The 16,773-nt window shown below is 43.8% G+C and overlaps 1 protein-coding gene across 1 annotated transcript; it reads right to left on the bottom strand.

Annotated features, from left to right (window-relative positions):
* Positions 1-698: 698 nt before the first annotated feature.
* On the bottom strand, positions 699-12,776 carry ccnb3 (cyclin B3). The gene is made up of 11 exons (XM_029653238.2): positions 12,659-12,776; positions 11,720-11,857; positions 11,159-11,242; positions 9,786-9,898; positions 9,023-9,155; positions 7,143-7,334; positions 6,865-7,002; positions 5,825-5,980; positions 2,642-2,791; positions 2,208-2,338; positions 699-1,448 (listed from the first exon to the last, which is right to left on the bottom strand). The coding sequence occupies exons 2-11, from the start codon at positions 11,801-11,803 to the stop codon at positions 1,382-1,384; spliced, it is 1,248 nt and encodes a 415-aa protein (XP_029509098.2). The 5' UTR covers positions 11,804-11,857; positions 12,659-12,776; the 3' UTR covers positions 699-1,381.
* Between the last annotated feature and the right edge of the window lie 3,997 nt (positions 12,777-16,773).

Genomic DNA, 16,773 nt, shown 5'->3' with positions numbered 1-16,773 from the left:
AAAGGAAACTGAGGTCAGATGACAGGATCCCTTGTGAGTCCGCTCTCCTTCACAAAACCCATTGGGTGAGGTCAAAGTGGTCTCTGGCTTTCTCCACAAATGGGTTGAGGAGAGAGAATGAGGAGTACACAATGGAGCGCTCTCATTGATCCAAATATGGGAAGCATCTCAATTACATTTCCTTGCTTCCTTCAAAACCCATTGGATGAAAAAGAGGGTCAGAGGTGAGGAATCAAGGAAATGCATTTGAGAGTGCGGCGTTCCCACACCTGCTGGCTAAGGTAATGATTGGACAGTCAACCAATCCCAGCTGTGTTTCTAGGGATAACTTTTCTCCAGAGCCCACTGGGTGGTGTGTCCTCAGTCAGCCTTAACAAAAATGCATCACTATTCTGCACTTCCATTTACAGACATGGACTCATTGATTGTCGGAGAAAAAACCTCATGAGTTGATTTCATCTGTCGTACCATCAGAACCCAAAATATAAGCTCGTTTTAACCAAGTAAATAAACACCTCAAAACAGCATGGCTGGTCAGCGTATGAATTCCAGTAGATCCATTCCTCCAGTCTTTAATTGAAACCGTAAACAAAAGCGCTGTGATTTGTTGCAAGCTGCGATGGACTTCTCCATGCAACTAAATATCACACCTTTAGAGTAAAGGACTGAAAAACAAACGCAAAAAAACAACAAGATCATTTGTTTTATAAACAATAAAACAGGATTTATTTAATTCAGAGGTCTGAGCCATTTAAAAATAACAACAGTAAAAAAATCCTCTCGTTCAAAACCTTAAAGAGTTTCTATACATGATACACACTGTACAACATAAAATACATTTTTGGGAGGCAGACAGACCTGGAGAGGTACTGAGTAATATGCAGGGTTTCGTTCCAGCACCAGTCTAACACACCTGCTTCTGCTAATCAAGGTCCTGATGAGAAGCCGATTAGTAGAATGAGTCGTGTCAATTGGAGCAAAAACCTTGACAACCGACAAGACAGAGACAGCCGTATCCTTTATACCTATAAAGAACACTGTTACCGTGGGTTACACAACAATATCAAATGGTCCATGGTATTAACAGTAAATCTATTTACTTTTTCACAACACCTCTAAAAATACCTCTGTAACTTTTAGATCAGCCTTCAACACTTGTATATAAAAAGTTTAAACATGTTTTTTTCTTAGTGTAAAAACAGATACAACTTGAACAAGTAAAAAAAAAAAAAAAAATAGCATTGCTGCTGAAAAGAAAATAAATCTGCTTGATTTCTACAACAGATACCATCCCTTCATTATAAAACAGTGATATATAAATATTACAGAATATATACAGAGACTTCCTTAGACAAGTAGATATTCTCCCACCAACTAGTTTCTACTTCAACGCCCTCTCCAACGTGTCCAGGTCCACCATCGGAATTGTCGCCACTTCAAAGAAAACCCTGATGGCAAAGAAATAAAGGTCTCCATTGAAAATAATCACTTACAAATGCAGACCCCCACCCCACCACTGGGGAGCCAAGCCCCCCATATATTTGGCTAAGGTGCATGTAAACATCCGACATAAAGTGTATTTTGACACTGGAAATGTGAGATAATGAACATTAGGTTGGAAAGTGGTGTAATTTAGGATGGTCCACACACACACACACACACACCCCCCCTCAGGAGGTTAAAGGCTTGGCATGGGCCCTCAAATCCTCGACTGGGTAAGGCCAATACGGCATAATATAGGCTCACTTTAATTATGCTTTTAGATCAAATAAAATCAAAATGGCGACCGTTACTCCAAAGGACCATTCTAAGAATACAATATGAAAATCATTGTTTTCACAGGAGGAAATCTCCAGTTGACAACCGGGGTTAAAAACGTTTGACTTCTGTAGGCATTTTAGTTCCATGTACAAACTACTTCCAAGCACAGCTCATGTTTTGTATTTGACTAATGATTAAAAAGAAGAAAATATATAAGTATTTATTCAGTCACATTATTTTGAGCGTGAGCAAAGCCTGGGAGCTAAAGGTTAAGCTGACAGACAGTACACTTACCTGAGTACTATAATACCTAGTTTCCACAGTACACTTACCTGAGAACTATAATACCTGGTTTCCACAGTACACTTACCTGAGAACTATAATACCTAGTTTCCACAGTACACTTACCTGAGAACTATAATACCTAGTTTCCACAGTACACTTACTTGTGAGAGTACTTGCTCCGGATGGCCAGGAGTTTGTCGTCTGGCGGGGAGGTGAGCATGGAATAGAGCCTCCGGACAACAGGGCCCAGCTCTGACACTCCGTACCCAGAGTGGAACACCAGGATGGGGGACTAGAGGACAGGGGTGTGTGGGTGATTAAATACAGACCATAAAAGTATTACCAGTCCCTCTGTCCTGACTATGGGGACAGTAAGATGCCAGACAAGGCATTGAAGAACCAGAAGCCAAAAGTAGAGACCGATCTAGACAGAATGGCACAGAAATACACTGAGTGGACAAAACATTAAGAACACTGCCTTTCCATGACAGACTGACCAGGCGAAAGATATGATCCCTTATTGATGTCACTTGTTAAATCCATTTCAATCAGTGTAGATGAAGGGCAGGAGACGTGTGTGTGTGTGTAAGCTCACCCATCCTCCCAGCTCCTTGGTGACTAGAGCCAACAGCAGACAGGCTGAGGCCAGTAATGATCCCCTCTCTGGGACCAGATCCATCTCCTGAAGACTCAGCTCACACACATACCGGGCCAGGGTTAGAGTTTCCATACTGGCACTCACACACTGGAGAGAGAGACACAGATGGGTTACACACCGGAGAGAGACATGGAAGACATGCTGCAGACAAGTGGATAAACATGAATAGGGTTGCACATTTGGGGAATATTCAGAGGTGGAAACTTTTGTAGATGTTTTTTGGCATTAGATATATTTATCATATGGAGACAAAGGTAAAAGATTTATCATAAGTAGACAGTTATACATTAAATCCTTCCAATAGGAATACAAGTATTTAGTTACAAATTAAACGTTAAATTAGTTGGCTCTTCACATGGGATGATTTCACTGAACAACAAGGGAATATTGAATGCCCTCATCCAGGCCAAGGTGGCGAGACACGGTAGTGATGACACCATAGGACTTGTTGATCTCTGCACCAGATAGGATGCTCTTGCCAGCATACTTGGGGTCCAACATGTACGCTGCAGCGTGTATGGGCTTCAGGCAGAAGTCTGGACACTTTGATGTATTTCAGAACTGCAGTTTCCTCTGCTTGGAGCAACAGTGAAGTGGGCAGGGCAGTTTCTTCTCTTACATCTGCAAGTAGAGTCTGAACATCAGATTGCATGGATTGAGGGAGACAATGCCATCCTATGGCTACTGCTATAGGTTTCAGGAGTTTCCGGCTGCTTACCACTCTCTCCCAAAATACATCATCCAGGAGGATCCTCTTGATGGGTTCTGTCCATATCGGAAGACTGTGATATGGCCATTTCTTGGAGAGACTCCTTCCCCTCCAGGAGACTGTCAATCATGATGACAACACCACCACAACGGGTGTTGCTGGGCAACTTCAAGGTGGTGCTCTTATTCCTCTCACTTTGCTTTCAAACAGCCTTCAGCTCATCTGCATCGTAGAGACCGGTGTGTCTGTTGTCCCTTGTGTCTGTGCTCTTGTAGAATACTGGTTGAGATGTAGTTAATTATTCCTTGCCCACGAACATTCAAACACCCATCAGAGATGACTGCAATACAGTCTGCTTTCTCTATGATTTGCTTGACCTTCACTTGAACTCTGAACTTTGCATCCAGCAAATGAGTAGATAAAGCATGTCTGGCTGGAGGGGTGTATGCTGGGTGAAGAACATTCAGAAATCTCTTTCAATATACATTGCCTGTGAGCATCAGAGGTGAACCAGTTGCATACACAGCTCAAGCAAGACATTCATCAGCATTTCTCTGACTACGTTCCTCCATTGAGTCAAAAAAAACATGAGGACCATGAGCTGTTGCTATCGATAAGGTGTCTGATTGCAGGAGGACATGAGCTGTTGCTATCGATAAGGTGTCTGATTGCAGGAGGACATGAGCTGTTGCTATCGATAAGGTGTCTGATTGCAGGAGGACATGAGCTGTTGCTATCGATAAGGTGTCTGATTGCAGGAGGACATGAGCTGTTGCTATCGATAAGGTGTCTGATTGCAGGAGGACATGAGCTGTTGCTATCGATAAGGTGTCTGATTGCAGGAGGACATGAGCTGTTGCTATCGATAAGGTGTCTGATTGCAGGAGGACATGAGCTGTTGCTATCGATAAGGTGTCTGATTCCAGGAGGACCATGAGCTGTTGCTATCGATAAGGTGTCTGATTGCAGGAGGACATGAGCTGTTGCTATCGATAAGGTGTCTGATTGCAGGAGGACATGAGCTGTTGCTATCGATAAGGTGTCTGATTGCAGGAGGACATGAGCTGTTGCTATCGATAAGGTGTCTGATTCATCATTTTCACCTCGAATAGAAGTAGAGGGACTTTTGTCAGAGGTTGCTTGTTGTGAGCGCTGAGGGAACTTTACGCACTTGGCCAGATGATTCTGTTTTTTTGTTGTTGCATTCTTTACATATGATTTGGCACAGTATTTGTAGTAGTGTGGGCTCAATAGCATCTCATTAGTGTGCAAGATCTTGAGTACATGTGATGGAAGAGTGCACTGTGCATGCAGAGGGTTGCAATTTCATTGAACTGGGGATAGTTTAACTAAAATATGCCACAAGACCTAGAATTGCATTAAGTATCCCACAACAACAAAAAAGGTACACTGTTATAAGCTAACTTTTGATGAATTAAAGCAAAAATCCCAGGCATAACTTTATGGCTGCAGGGGCAGTATTGAGTAGCTTGGACGAATAGGGTGCCTAAAGTACACGTCCTGATCCTCAGTCTCAGTGTCTAATATATGCATATTATTATTAGTATTGGATAGAAAACTCTAAAGTTTCTAAAACTGTTTGAATGATGTCCGAGTATAACAGAAATCATATGAGTTTAAATCAAAACAGGAAATCTAAGTCAGAAATCTAAGCTTTGGATGTATTCACCAGAGTCCCCAATGAAATCCCCTTGAGATATGAATGATGTTGCACTGCGGTTCCACTAATGTCAACCATCAATAGAAATTATAATGAGACTATGATGTTGTGGGAGTGAATGAGAGCAGAATCAGTCAGGTGTCTGGCAGTCAGCCATGTTCCATTCCTCACGGCATCCGCCTGCGTTCAATTCCACATGGTTTCCATACGTTTGATGCCATTCCATTCTACATCGTCTCTCTGCCTTGCTCACACGTCCCCTATAGAGAGGGGGTCTCACACGTCCCCTATAGAGAGGGGGTCTCACACGTCCCCTATAGAGAGGGGGTCTCACACGTGCAGTTTTTTCTGCATAGAAATGTATTGGGCCGCCTATGACCAAACAGTGTGCAAAAAAAATATATTTTTTAATATATATAAACTAGAACCAGATAAAGTATGGAGAAAATATAATGGCTGTTTAAAGAGCTTTGAGCGCTAACAATCAACATAAAAGCTAGACAGTCAGATTCTAAGATGTAAACCATTCAGCATTCTGGGGTGTTTATGGCATGGGGCCCCCATAGATTTAGTTATGTTTGAATCACTCAATTAGCATATAGGGTGTCAAATTGCAGGAAATGTGCTTTCAACGAGCGACATTTTGTCGCTGCGGCCAACAGGAGGGCCTCTAAAAATGTTCAATTGGCCACCACCGTAGCCTCATTTTGACCCAGGAAAAACCCTGTACCTTGGCATATCGCCTGAGGAAGCGGTAGGGGACGGGGATGTTGATGTCGAACCCCAGCGCCTGCAGGATGCTCGTCTCCATAGCAATAACCTCCTCCCTCTTGTACGCATCATCACAGACGTACAGGAAGTCGTCCACACAGGGCGGACAGCGCTCCTGATGGAGGGAGAGAGAAAGGATGGAGGGTAAGAGAAAGGATGGAGGGTAAGAGAAAGGATGGAGGGTAAGAGAAAGGATGGAGGGAGAGAGAAAGGATGGAGGGTGAGAGAGAAAGGATGGAGGGTGAGAGAGAAAGGATGGAGGGTGAGAGAGAAAGGATGGAGGGTGAGAGAGAAAGGATGGAGGGTAAGAGAAAGGATGGAGGGTAAGAGAAAGGATGGAGGGTAAGAGAAAGGATGGAGGTATAGAGAAAGAGGATTACACAGAAAGAGAGCCCAAGTGAGGACACCCCACCCTCCATCCCTCACCTCTCCTACCGTTAACCGGAACAGCGGACAGGTAGTGTGTGTGTTTAATATCCCTCACCTCTCCTACCGTTAACCGGAACAGCAGACAGGTAGTGTGTGTGTTTAATATCCCTCACCTCTCCTACCGTTAACCGGAACAGGGGACTGGTAGTGTGTGTGTGTTTAATATCCCTCACCTCTCCTACCGTTAACCGGAACAGGGGACTGGTAGTGTGTGTGTGTTTAATATCCCTCACCTCTCCTACCGTTAACCGGAACAGGTAGTGTGTGTGTGTTTAATATCCCTCACCTCTCCTCCCGTTAACCGGAACAGCAGACAGGTAGTGTGTGTGTTTAATATCCCTCACCTCTCCTACCGTTAACCGGAACAGGTAGTGTGTGTGTTTAATATCCCCCACCTCTCCTACCGTTAACCGGAACAGGGGACTGGTAGTGTGTGTGTGTGTGTTTAATATCCCTCACCTCTCCTACCGTTAACCGGAACAGGGGACTGGTAGTGTGTGTGTGTTTAATATCCCTCACCTCTCCTACCGTTAACCGGAACAGGTAGTGTGTGTGTTTAATATCCCTCACCTCAAACTTGGATGCTATGAGCAAGGCTGTAGAACCTATAAGCTGTAGATCCTCTCTGTTGACCGGAGCTGCGGACAGGAAGTGGTCTGTCACCTTCACAGCCAGGTACAGAGTCTCATGGTTCAGCTCAAAGTTCTCCTGGAAGCACAGAGTAAACACACATTCGCTCCAGCACACAAAGAACCACAGTGTCTCATCTTCACTCCTATTTTTAATTGTCTGTTCTACGGGCATACTGAGTTGTGTTATTATAGTAGCAAGTATACTGGTTTCCTGACCTGCACCTCGACCAACCAGTCCACTAGGATGGCCCTCATCCCAGCGTTCAGACTGGGCTGGATGGACATATAGTCAGACAGGATGAACTTCTCCTCTCTTGCCTTGAGGTAGTCAAATATTTCCTTGGCGTACTGAGCAGTCAGATTGGGGTCATCCTGGTGCTGAGAGTCTATATCAAACTCCTCAGGGATCTGAGAGTGGGAGGGGCAGAGAGAGGGAAGAGTGATATGTAGGTGCAGTACAAAACACTGCTAGACTGTGCCCAAGCGAGTTCCATAGAGCTAAACACTGCTAGACTGTGCCCAAGCGAGTTCCATAGAGCTAAACACTGCTAGACTGTGCCCAAGCGAGTTCCATAGAGCTAAACACTGCTAGACTGTGCCCAAGCGAGTTCCATAGAGCTAAACACTGCTAGACTGTGCCCAAGCGAGTTCCATAGAGCTAAACACTGCTAGACTGTGCCCAAGCGAGTTCCATAGAGCTAAACACTGCTAGACTGTGCCCAAGCCATAGAGCTTCCATAGAGCTAAACACTGCTAGACTGGTGCCCAAGCGAGTTCCATAGAGCTAAACACTGCTAGACTGGTGCCCAAGCGAGTTCCATAGAGCTAAACACTGCTAGACTGGTGCCCAAGCGAGTTCCATAGAGCTAAACACTGCTAGACTGGTGCCCAAGCGAGTTCCATAGAGCTAAACACTGCTAGACTGGTGCCCAAGCGAGTTCCATAGAGCTAAACACTGCTAGACTGCTAGACCATGGCTAAACACTGCTAGACTGTGCCCAAGCGAGTTCCATAGAGCTAAACACTGCTAGATAGAGCTAAACACTGCTAGACTGGTGCCCAAGCGAGTTCCATAGAGCTAAACACTGCTAGACTGGTCCATAGCGAGTTCCATAAACACTGCTAGACTGGTGCCCCAAGAGCTAAACACTGCTAGACTGTTCCATAGAGCTAAACACTGCTAGACTGTTCCATAGCCCAAGCGAGTTCCATAGAGCTAAACACTGCTAGACTGGTGCCCAAGCGAGTTCCATAGAGCTAAACACTGCTAGACTGGTGCCCAAGCGAGAGCTAAACACTGCTAGACTGGTGCCCAGCGATAGAGCTAAACACTGCTAGACTGGTGCCCAAGCGAGTTCCATAGAGCTAAACACTGCTAGACTGGTGCCCAAGCGAGTTCCATAGAGCTAAACACTGCTAGACTGGTGCCCAAGCGAGTTCCATAGAGCTAAACACTGCTAGACTGGTGCCCAAGCGAGTTCCATAGAGCTAAACACTGCTAGACTGTGCCCAAGCGAGTTCCATAGAGCTAAACACTGCTAGACTGTGCCCAAGCGAGTTCCATAGAGCTAAACACTGCTAGACTGGTGCCCAAGCGAGTTCCATAGAGCTATTCCTGACTGTCCCCATGTACAGTACCAGTCAAAAGGTTGGGACAAATCTACTCATTCCAGTTTTTTTTATTACTATTGTCTACATTGTAGAATAATAGTAAAGACAACACTATGAAATAACACGTATGGAATCATGTAGTAACCAATGATTTATTTTTTTAACAGTATATATTTTATATTCATTAAAGTAACCACCCTTTCTTTGCCTTGATGACAGCTTTGCAGACTCTTGGCATTCTCTCAACCAGCTTCATGAGGAATTATATTTTTTTATTTTTAACACTGTTTAACACTATGTGTAACACTTTGGTTACTACATGATTCCATATGTGTTATTAAAACTATGATATGTCTTCACTATTATTCTACAATGTAGAAAATACTAAAAATAAAGAAAACCCTGGAATGAGAAGGTGTACAAACTTTTGATTGGTAATGTAGAACCCACTGATGTGACAATAGTCTGGTGCTCCATTAGCCTACCTGTGGTCTCCGGAGGTGGGGGGGCAACTCTCTATGTGGAACAGCCTCCACCACCACAAGCTCTTCAACTGGGGTCTCCTCCTCCCCCCTCTGTTTCTCCTCCTCCTGACTCTCTGAGCTTATTGATTCAGACCTGGAGAGGGGAGACAGGTAGGAATAGGGTGTAGTGTTTAGATTTCACATTTTACTCATTTAACAGATGTTCTTATCCAGAGCAACAGTCCGTGTCTATATATGGGCGGCAGGGTAGCCTAGTGGTTAGAGCGTTGGACTAGTAACCGGAAGGTTGCAAGTTCAAACCCCCGAGCTGACAAGGTACAAATCTGTCGTTCTGCCCCTGAACAGGCAGTTAACCCACTGTTCCTAGGCAGTCATTGAAAATAAGAATTTGTTCTTAACAGACTTGCCTAGTAAAATAAAAAAATTAAATATAGCAGTCACTGCAAGCAAAACGTCCCTCAGTAAAAGGCAGAGAAAGTTAGTGTTTTGATGTGGAATGTTATCTATGAACTCACACACAAAGACGACAAAGTTCTATCGTATCGTAATAAGAATTCAGTATCAGAATAGGCATATTTCATTGCCCCCATAGCAAGCATCATAAACATATACAATTACTCTGTCCCTTTATAAATTGGAACCCTTCTCGCTCACCTTCACAGAAAGACAACTACACCGTTCTTCACAGCCCATCAAAACTAACGACAGTACAGCTGGAGAGAGGGGGGGGGGGGGGGGGGGGCGGTCTAGAAAAATGACTCACTTTTTAAGGTTGGCTTCATTCTTGTCTAACACAGTGGAGGTGGCCTTCTTCTTCTGCGTCTTCTTAAGGGAGTTCTTCTTGGTACCTGGAAGGCTGATGTGAACCTTGTGTGCCTGGAAGCCAAGGAGAGACCAGAGAGTCAAGGCCACAGTCTTTTCATGGTGTGCAGATGAGGCAGAACATTCCCTGGTTATAGACCGACCCGTGTGTCACCCTATTCATACGTTTGACACCAATGCCCTATTGGCATAATATGTTTATTTATTATTATTGTTGCCAAGGCAGAACTTTTAAAGTTCTTGTTTCTCAAGTTGAGATCTGCTCCACCACACACCCAACTGCCAAACAAGAACGAAAGTGGGTTTCAGTGCCAGTCTGCAGTAAACACCAGCAGAAAACCTGGTGGAAGACTATGGTAGAGTGTCACTCCCCAGGAGACCATTCAGACCCTGTTCTGTGATGTATTCATTTCAAACCAAAACCCTAGAAAACCATAGAAAGCTATGGATGCACGATAGCAAAAAGCATATTGGAATCGGACCATATCCACTAAAAATGCCAGAATCAGCCCGATGTCGTCTAGTTTAACTCCGATGTCAAAGCTGACGTGCATACCGATATAACGTAACGACGTCACAAATATAGTGCAACACGGCATTCCAAACCTGGCCCACAATGTCTGCTGTGTGGATCTAGCAGTCAACAAGCGGAGCAGTCATTTGAAAGAGTAAGAACACTTCAGGGAGACAACTCAAAATCCATTAACGCCAGGATAACGGAATTCAATGCCCTTGACAATCAACCGTTCTCTGTCGTGGTTAATGTTGGCTTTTCTCCGACTGGTCGAGCCCCGGTACTCTCCACCTTTCAGATGTTGCCCTACCGGAGTTACACAGTTTTGTGAAACGTACATCTATGAGCTACTTGCTATGGGCGTCACAGCTATTAGCATCACGACTGACATTTGGACCAGTGATGTCAGCCCCATGAGCCTGCCGAGTCTGACAGCACAGTGGGTCGACGAGGATCTCGTACTGAGGAAAGCCGTATTGCACGTCTGGCACAGCAAGGCTGTGCTGGTTCTCATACCACATTGAGACACCTACTCAACAAAACCCCACAGTCTGTGTCGGCAGTTAACTTGGGAAAGTACTCTAGTCTATGTACTGCCGTCTTCACCATGCCAGGTACAAGGACCGCTACTTCCATACAGACAAGAAACTGATTTTACGTGAAATGTTACAGACATGAACAAAAAACGTTTTGCAACGGAAAACAAGTTTTTTGGACAAATGCAGGTTAGTCCCTCCCAGTTGAATTAGGTTTGATTCTAGTGAAAACACCCCAGATAGATGGACAAAGAACAGGTTTACATTGGTGAGGTCTACGAAGGCTGTCCTCTTCTTAGGGGCTCCTTGGGGAGGGGACGACGACCTCTTGACCTGGGGGCCTTCCTCCTAAAACACAGAGCTATGTTATTTCATATGGAGCTATGCAATGAAGAGTGATAGCAAGACACTATTGAGGTTAGTTTAGTTCACACAGGACCAGCGGTTTCATTGAGAGATAAGAGGGGTTAAGTTAACCAGCAGATATCAGACAGTCAATTTCAAAAAGTTGTGGGCTATGCAATATGCCCTGGCAACACAGGTAAATAAATGTAGCTAGCTCACCCCAGATGATGTACCTCGCTATGCAATATGCCCTGGCAACACAGGTAAATAAATGTAGCTAGCTCACCCCAGATGATGTCCCTCGATATTCAATTAAGATGTTGTCTGGTTACTAAGCTAGATACAGAGCAACAATATAACAAATAAAACTGTCAAAGGCAGAGCTAGTTGGCAACTGGGTGGTGCACGTTTTTGTTCCAGCACTACTAGAAAAACACCACCCCTAAATCAACAGTGGGAGGCTATTATTAGTCAAGTTACCTGATTCTCTATCCCTTTGCCACGTAATTTGGGTATTTTACTGCCAGCAGTAACACTTGGTTTCTTCCCCCTGGGAAAAGGCATGACTTCAGCTTGGGAGTTTTCACCAAATGGGTTCAGACGGTCAGCGGTTGTATCCTACAAGAGGAAACATAACAGTTGCATGCGCTAAGAAATATAAACGTGAAGGCCTGTTTCTGTGATCTTCAAAACATAATAGCTTGTTCACTGGAGGTGAGGGACCCGAGATCGCCTCTGACTGCCAGGATCCTTCAATTCCAAGTCCCTTTAACCAGCTGTGCAAACGTTGTCGACACACGGTCATTAGGCACCAAAATATGGAGTGTCGCTTTGCAACTATCGTTATTAATGCCGTTCCGCACGGTATGTACTTCCCCCTCCCCCCCAAAATACAAAAAATAATCAATATTCCTTCCGGATACTGTCCTGCTGCTGTATCAGCCGACCTGAGGGCGGCGGTAATGAGTGATTATATTAGAGGTGGATTTGGACATGTGCACTTCGTCAAAAACAAATAACTTTGATTTAGACCCTTTAAAAATAAAAATAAACATACATACCGTGCAGAGTGGCAGTAATTACGATAGTTACTCTGCGAAACTCCATATTCTGAAGCGTACTGTAACGTTAACGATCGTATTTGAACCTTATAACGTTTGCAGAGCTGGTTAATGGGACTTTGAATAGAAGGACCCTGGGCATCAGATAAAATCTCGCCTCCTCACATCCAGATACTGGTTCAAAGGGCAATATGTTGGTATCACAAGCAGAAAACGTACATTGTGTGGAATGATCTAACGTTAACGTTGGTCAGCCTACTGCTCAAAGGGTCCTGCACCCGAGCGCATGTGATTTCGAAAGGGTAGCACGCTATCTAGTGAGAAAACTAGCTTATCCGTTAATGAAACAACATCTTACCTTATCGTATTTTCCGTGCTGTCAAAATTGGTTGCAAAAGTTTCTGAGCGGAAAAATACAACATTCAACACAGGTCGAAACCGCGAGCTAAAACAGATTTGTAAGCAAAACTACTTCCAAACACCGTGCGGACGGTGCTGATTGGTTGAAATTCGTCGATAGTTCGCCTATCAGCGCTCAGCTACGATGCCGTTGTTAGGGGGCGGAGTCTTTGGAATTTTCAAACTTCTTAGCAACCAATGGGAGCTCGTCGGTGTTTGCTGAAGTAAATGCGTTTTCACAGCTAATGTTGTAGTTGTGAACAGTACCGCGGTGACATTTCTTGTATGAATTCTAGGAACTATATATATTTTCTTTTTTTCACAATAACTAAAAATAACCGTTTCTGGATGCGATTTCATTTGCACATTCTACATAACGTTAGCAAGCTATAGTTTAACATGTCAACATGTTAAACTCTCTGTCTTGAAACAAGTCTGGTTTTAAAGAACTGTTAAAACAGTCACTCTGCTATTCATATGGTTGCAAAAAGTCCCTAGGATTCCGTAAACTAAATGGCAGGACCTATTTTCATTTGCTAGAGTAAAATAAAATGGAATGATATTATTGTATTTGAAGAAAAAAATTGCAACTAACACAACTCTATAACAGGGGTGTCAAACTCATTTTCCTCCAGGGCTACCGCATTCAATCTTCAAGGATGCTCCCTGACTGTCTAGTGATTATTAGTGAACTGGACAGTCAAGAAACTGTGTGACTATAGGACCATTATAATTTCTACATAGTTTCCATTTGGTTTTAGTCATTTTAAAGTATATTTTACTCAAACCACCCAAGGGCCAGATTGGACCCACCTTTAATATTTTAATGTCTCTCTCACTCGCACACGCATTCAGGAAGTGACTATAGGTTCACAACAGCGTATCTATTTCCCCATCATGGCCATTTGCAACTCAGCTACAGCAAACCGGCCTTGTCTTGTCTTCTGTTGTCGTTCACAAGAGCAAAATGGTACATATCTGAAGAAACTTTCTTTAGTAAACTGGTTTCATCTCAATCTCTTTCTTTATTTCCTAACTCTTCTGTTCCTCCTGAAACATTTTACATGAAACTTATACCTTCAAGCTGAACAACAACAGTTTAAATTGTGAGATTGCGAGAATGTGTCCAGTTGTCAATGAAATGAGATGAGAAAATATTTTCATGCTGTTTCAGCCTCTCAAAGCTCAATATGATAGGGCAATACATGTTGGAATATCAATCTAGTTGTGTACATACACACACTCAAACTCACACACGAGGACGATAACATACACACACTCAAACTCACACACGCGGACGATAACATACACACACTCAAACTCACACACACGCGGACGATAACATACACACACACTCAAACTCACACACACACGGACGATAACATACACACACACTCAAACTCACACACACACGGACGATAACATACACACACATTCAAACTCACATACACACGGACGATAACATACACACACTCAAACTCACACACACACGGACGATAACATACACACACACTCAAACTCACACACACACGGACGATAACATACACACACACTCAAACTCACACACACGCGGACGATAACATACACACACTCAAACTCACACACGCGGACGATAACATACACACACAATAAATGTGACAAAATTGGCTTTTGGCTGTCTGGTTCTTACCCTTACAGGCCTCAGGGTTTTGTTAAAGCATGAAGAGTCTTCCCTGGCTTTGATAGGGCCAATGGAGATATGAGAGGGCTGTGTGTGTGTGTGTGTGTGTGTGTGTGTGTGTGTGTGTGTGTGTGTGTGTGCGCGTATGCGTGTGTGTGTGTGTGTGTGTGCGCGCACGCGCGCGCGCGTGTGTGTGCGCGCGTGTGTGTGTGCGTGCGCGCGTGTGTGTGTGTGCGTGTTTCAAACCAGTGCATCCTTTGATAAGTAATCCAAGGCATTGTATAGATATCAAGAGTAAGAGAAATACGACTCCCTAGACATCAAACACCTCAAAGGGATTTTTTTCATTTCTCCCTGTGGTCTTTATCTCTGTGTGCCTCTGAAATGGCACCCTGTTCCCTACATAGTGCACTACTTTTGAACAGGGCCGGTAGAGTAATGCACTATGTAGGGAATAGGGTGCCATTTGGGGCGTAGTATGTGTCTTCCTCCTTATGTTTGAATGTAGTAAGAGATATCCCTGTCTGAGAGGCCAAAGAGATATCCCTGTCTGAGAGGCCAAAGAGATATCCCTGTCTGAGAGGCCAAAGATATATCCCTGTCTGAGAGGCCAAAGAGATATCCCTGTCTGAGAGGCCAAAGAGATATCCCTGTCTGAGAGGCCAACGAGATATCCCTGTCTGAGAGGCCAAAGAGATATCCCTGTCTGAGAGGCCAAAGAGATATCCCAGTCTGAGAGGCTAAAGATATATCCCTGTCTGAGAGGCCAAAGAGATATCCCTGTCTGAGAGGCCGAAGAGATATCCCAGTCTGAGAGGCTAAAGATATATCCCTGTCTGAGAGGCCAAAGAGATATCCCTGTCTGAGATGCTAAAGAGATATCCCTGTCTGAGAGGCCAAAGAGATATCCCTGTCTGAGAGGCTAAAGAGATATTTGGGAGTGTGTGTGTGTGTGTGTGTGTGTGTGTGTGTGTGTGTGTGTATATATGTCTGTGTGTTTTATTTATTTATTTATTTCACCTTTATTTAACCAGGTAAGCAAGTTGAGAACAAGTTCTCATTTACAATTGCGACCTGGCCAAGATAAAGCAAAGCAGTTCGACACATACAACGACACAGAGTTACACATGGAGTAAAACAAACATACAGTCAATAATACAGTAAAAAAAACAAGTCTATATACAATGTGAGCAAATTAGGTGAGAAGTGTGTGTGTATATGTGTGTGTGTGTGTGTGTGTGTGTGTGTATATGTGTGTATATATGTGTGTATATGTGTGTGTGTATATGTGTGTGTGTGTGTATATGTGTGTATATATGTGTGTGTGTGTGTGTGTGTGTGTATATGTGTGTATATATGTGTGTGTGTGTGTGTGTGTGTGTGTGTGTGTGTGTGTATATGTGTGTGTGTGTGTATATATGTATATGTGTGTATATATGTGTGTGTGTGCGCCCATCTGCTCTGTCTGCTGTGGTTAATTGTTAATAGACCTCGTCTTTTACACCGGAAGAAGACCAGATAGGCTTTTTTCACCATTATTTAACCAGGTAGGCAAGTTGAGAACAAGTTCTCATTTACAATTGCGACCTGGCCAAGATAAAGCAAAGCAGTTCGACACATACAACGACACAGAGTTACACATGGAGTAAAACAAACATACAGTCAATAATACAGTAGAAACAAGTCTATATACGATGTGAGCAAATGAGGTGAGATGGGAGGTAAAGGCAAAAAAAAGGCCATGGTGGCAAAGTAAATACAATATAGCAAGTAAAATACTGGAATGGGAGATTTGCAATGGAAGAATGTGCAAAGTAGAAATAAAAAATAATGGGGTGCAAAGGAGCAAAATAAATAAATAAAATAAATTCAGTAGGGAAAGAGGTAGGCTTATTAGCAGATATTTAGCTAGTGTCCCAAACGGCACCCTGTTCCCTATGTAGTGCACTAGTTTTGACCAGAGCTGGCACCCTATTCCCTATGTAGTGCACTAGTTTTGACCAGAGCTGGCACCCTATTCCCTATGTAGTGCACTAGTTTTGACCAGAGCTGGCACCCTATTCCCTATGTAGTGCACTAGTTTTGACCAGAGCTGGCACCCTGTTCCCTATGTAGTGCACTAGTTTTGACCAGAGCTGGCACCCTATTCCCTATGTAGTGCACTAGTTTTGACCAGAGCTGGCACCCTATTCCCTATGTAGTGCACTAGTTTTGACCAGAGCTGGGACCCTATTCCCTATGTAGTGCACTAGTTTTGACCAGAGCTGGCACCTTATTCCCTATGTAGTGCACTAGTTTTGACCAGAGCTGGCACCCTATTCCCTATGTAGTGCACTAGTTTTGACCAGAGCTGGCACCCTGTTCCATATGTAGTGCACTAGTTTTGACCAGAGCTGGCACCCTGTTCCATATGT

Source organism: Oncorhynchus nerka, linkage group LG12 (genome assembly GCF_034236695.1).
Source record: "Oncorhynchus nerka isolate Pitt River linkage group LG12, Oner_Uvic_2.0, whole genome shotgun sequence".
NCBI lineage: Eukaryota > Metazoa > Chordata > Actinopteri > Salmoniformes > Salmonidae > Oncorhynchus > Oncorhynchus nerka.
The sequence above is the reverse complement of the archived record's forward strand: the minus strand, read 5'-3'. Positions and strand labels throughout refer to the sequence as shown.

Coding starts and splice junctions, on each gene's coding strand:
- ccnb3 (XM_029653238.2), bottom strand. CDS start 11,803: ATGCCTTTTCCCAGGGGGAAGAAACCAAGTGTTACTGCTGGCAGTAAA. Junction 9,156..9,785: donor AATGAAGCCAACCTTAAAAA/GTGAGTCATTTT, acceptor TCCCCTCTCCAG/GTCTGAATCAATAAGCTCAG. Junction 2,339..2,641: donor CCAAGGAGCTGGGAGGATGG/GTGAGCTTACAC, acceptor CCTGTCCTCTAG/TCCCCCATCCTGGTGTTCCA.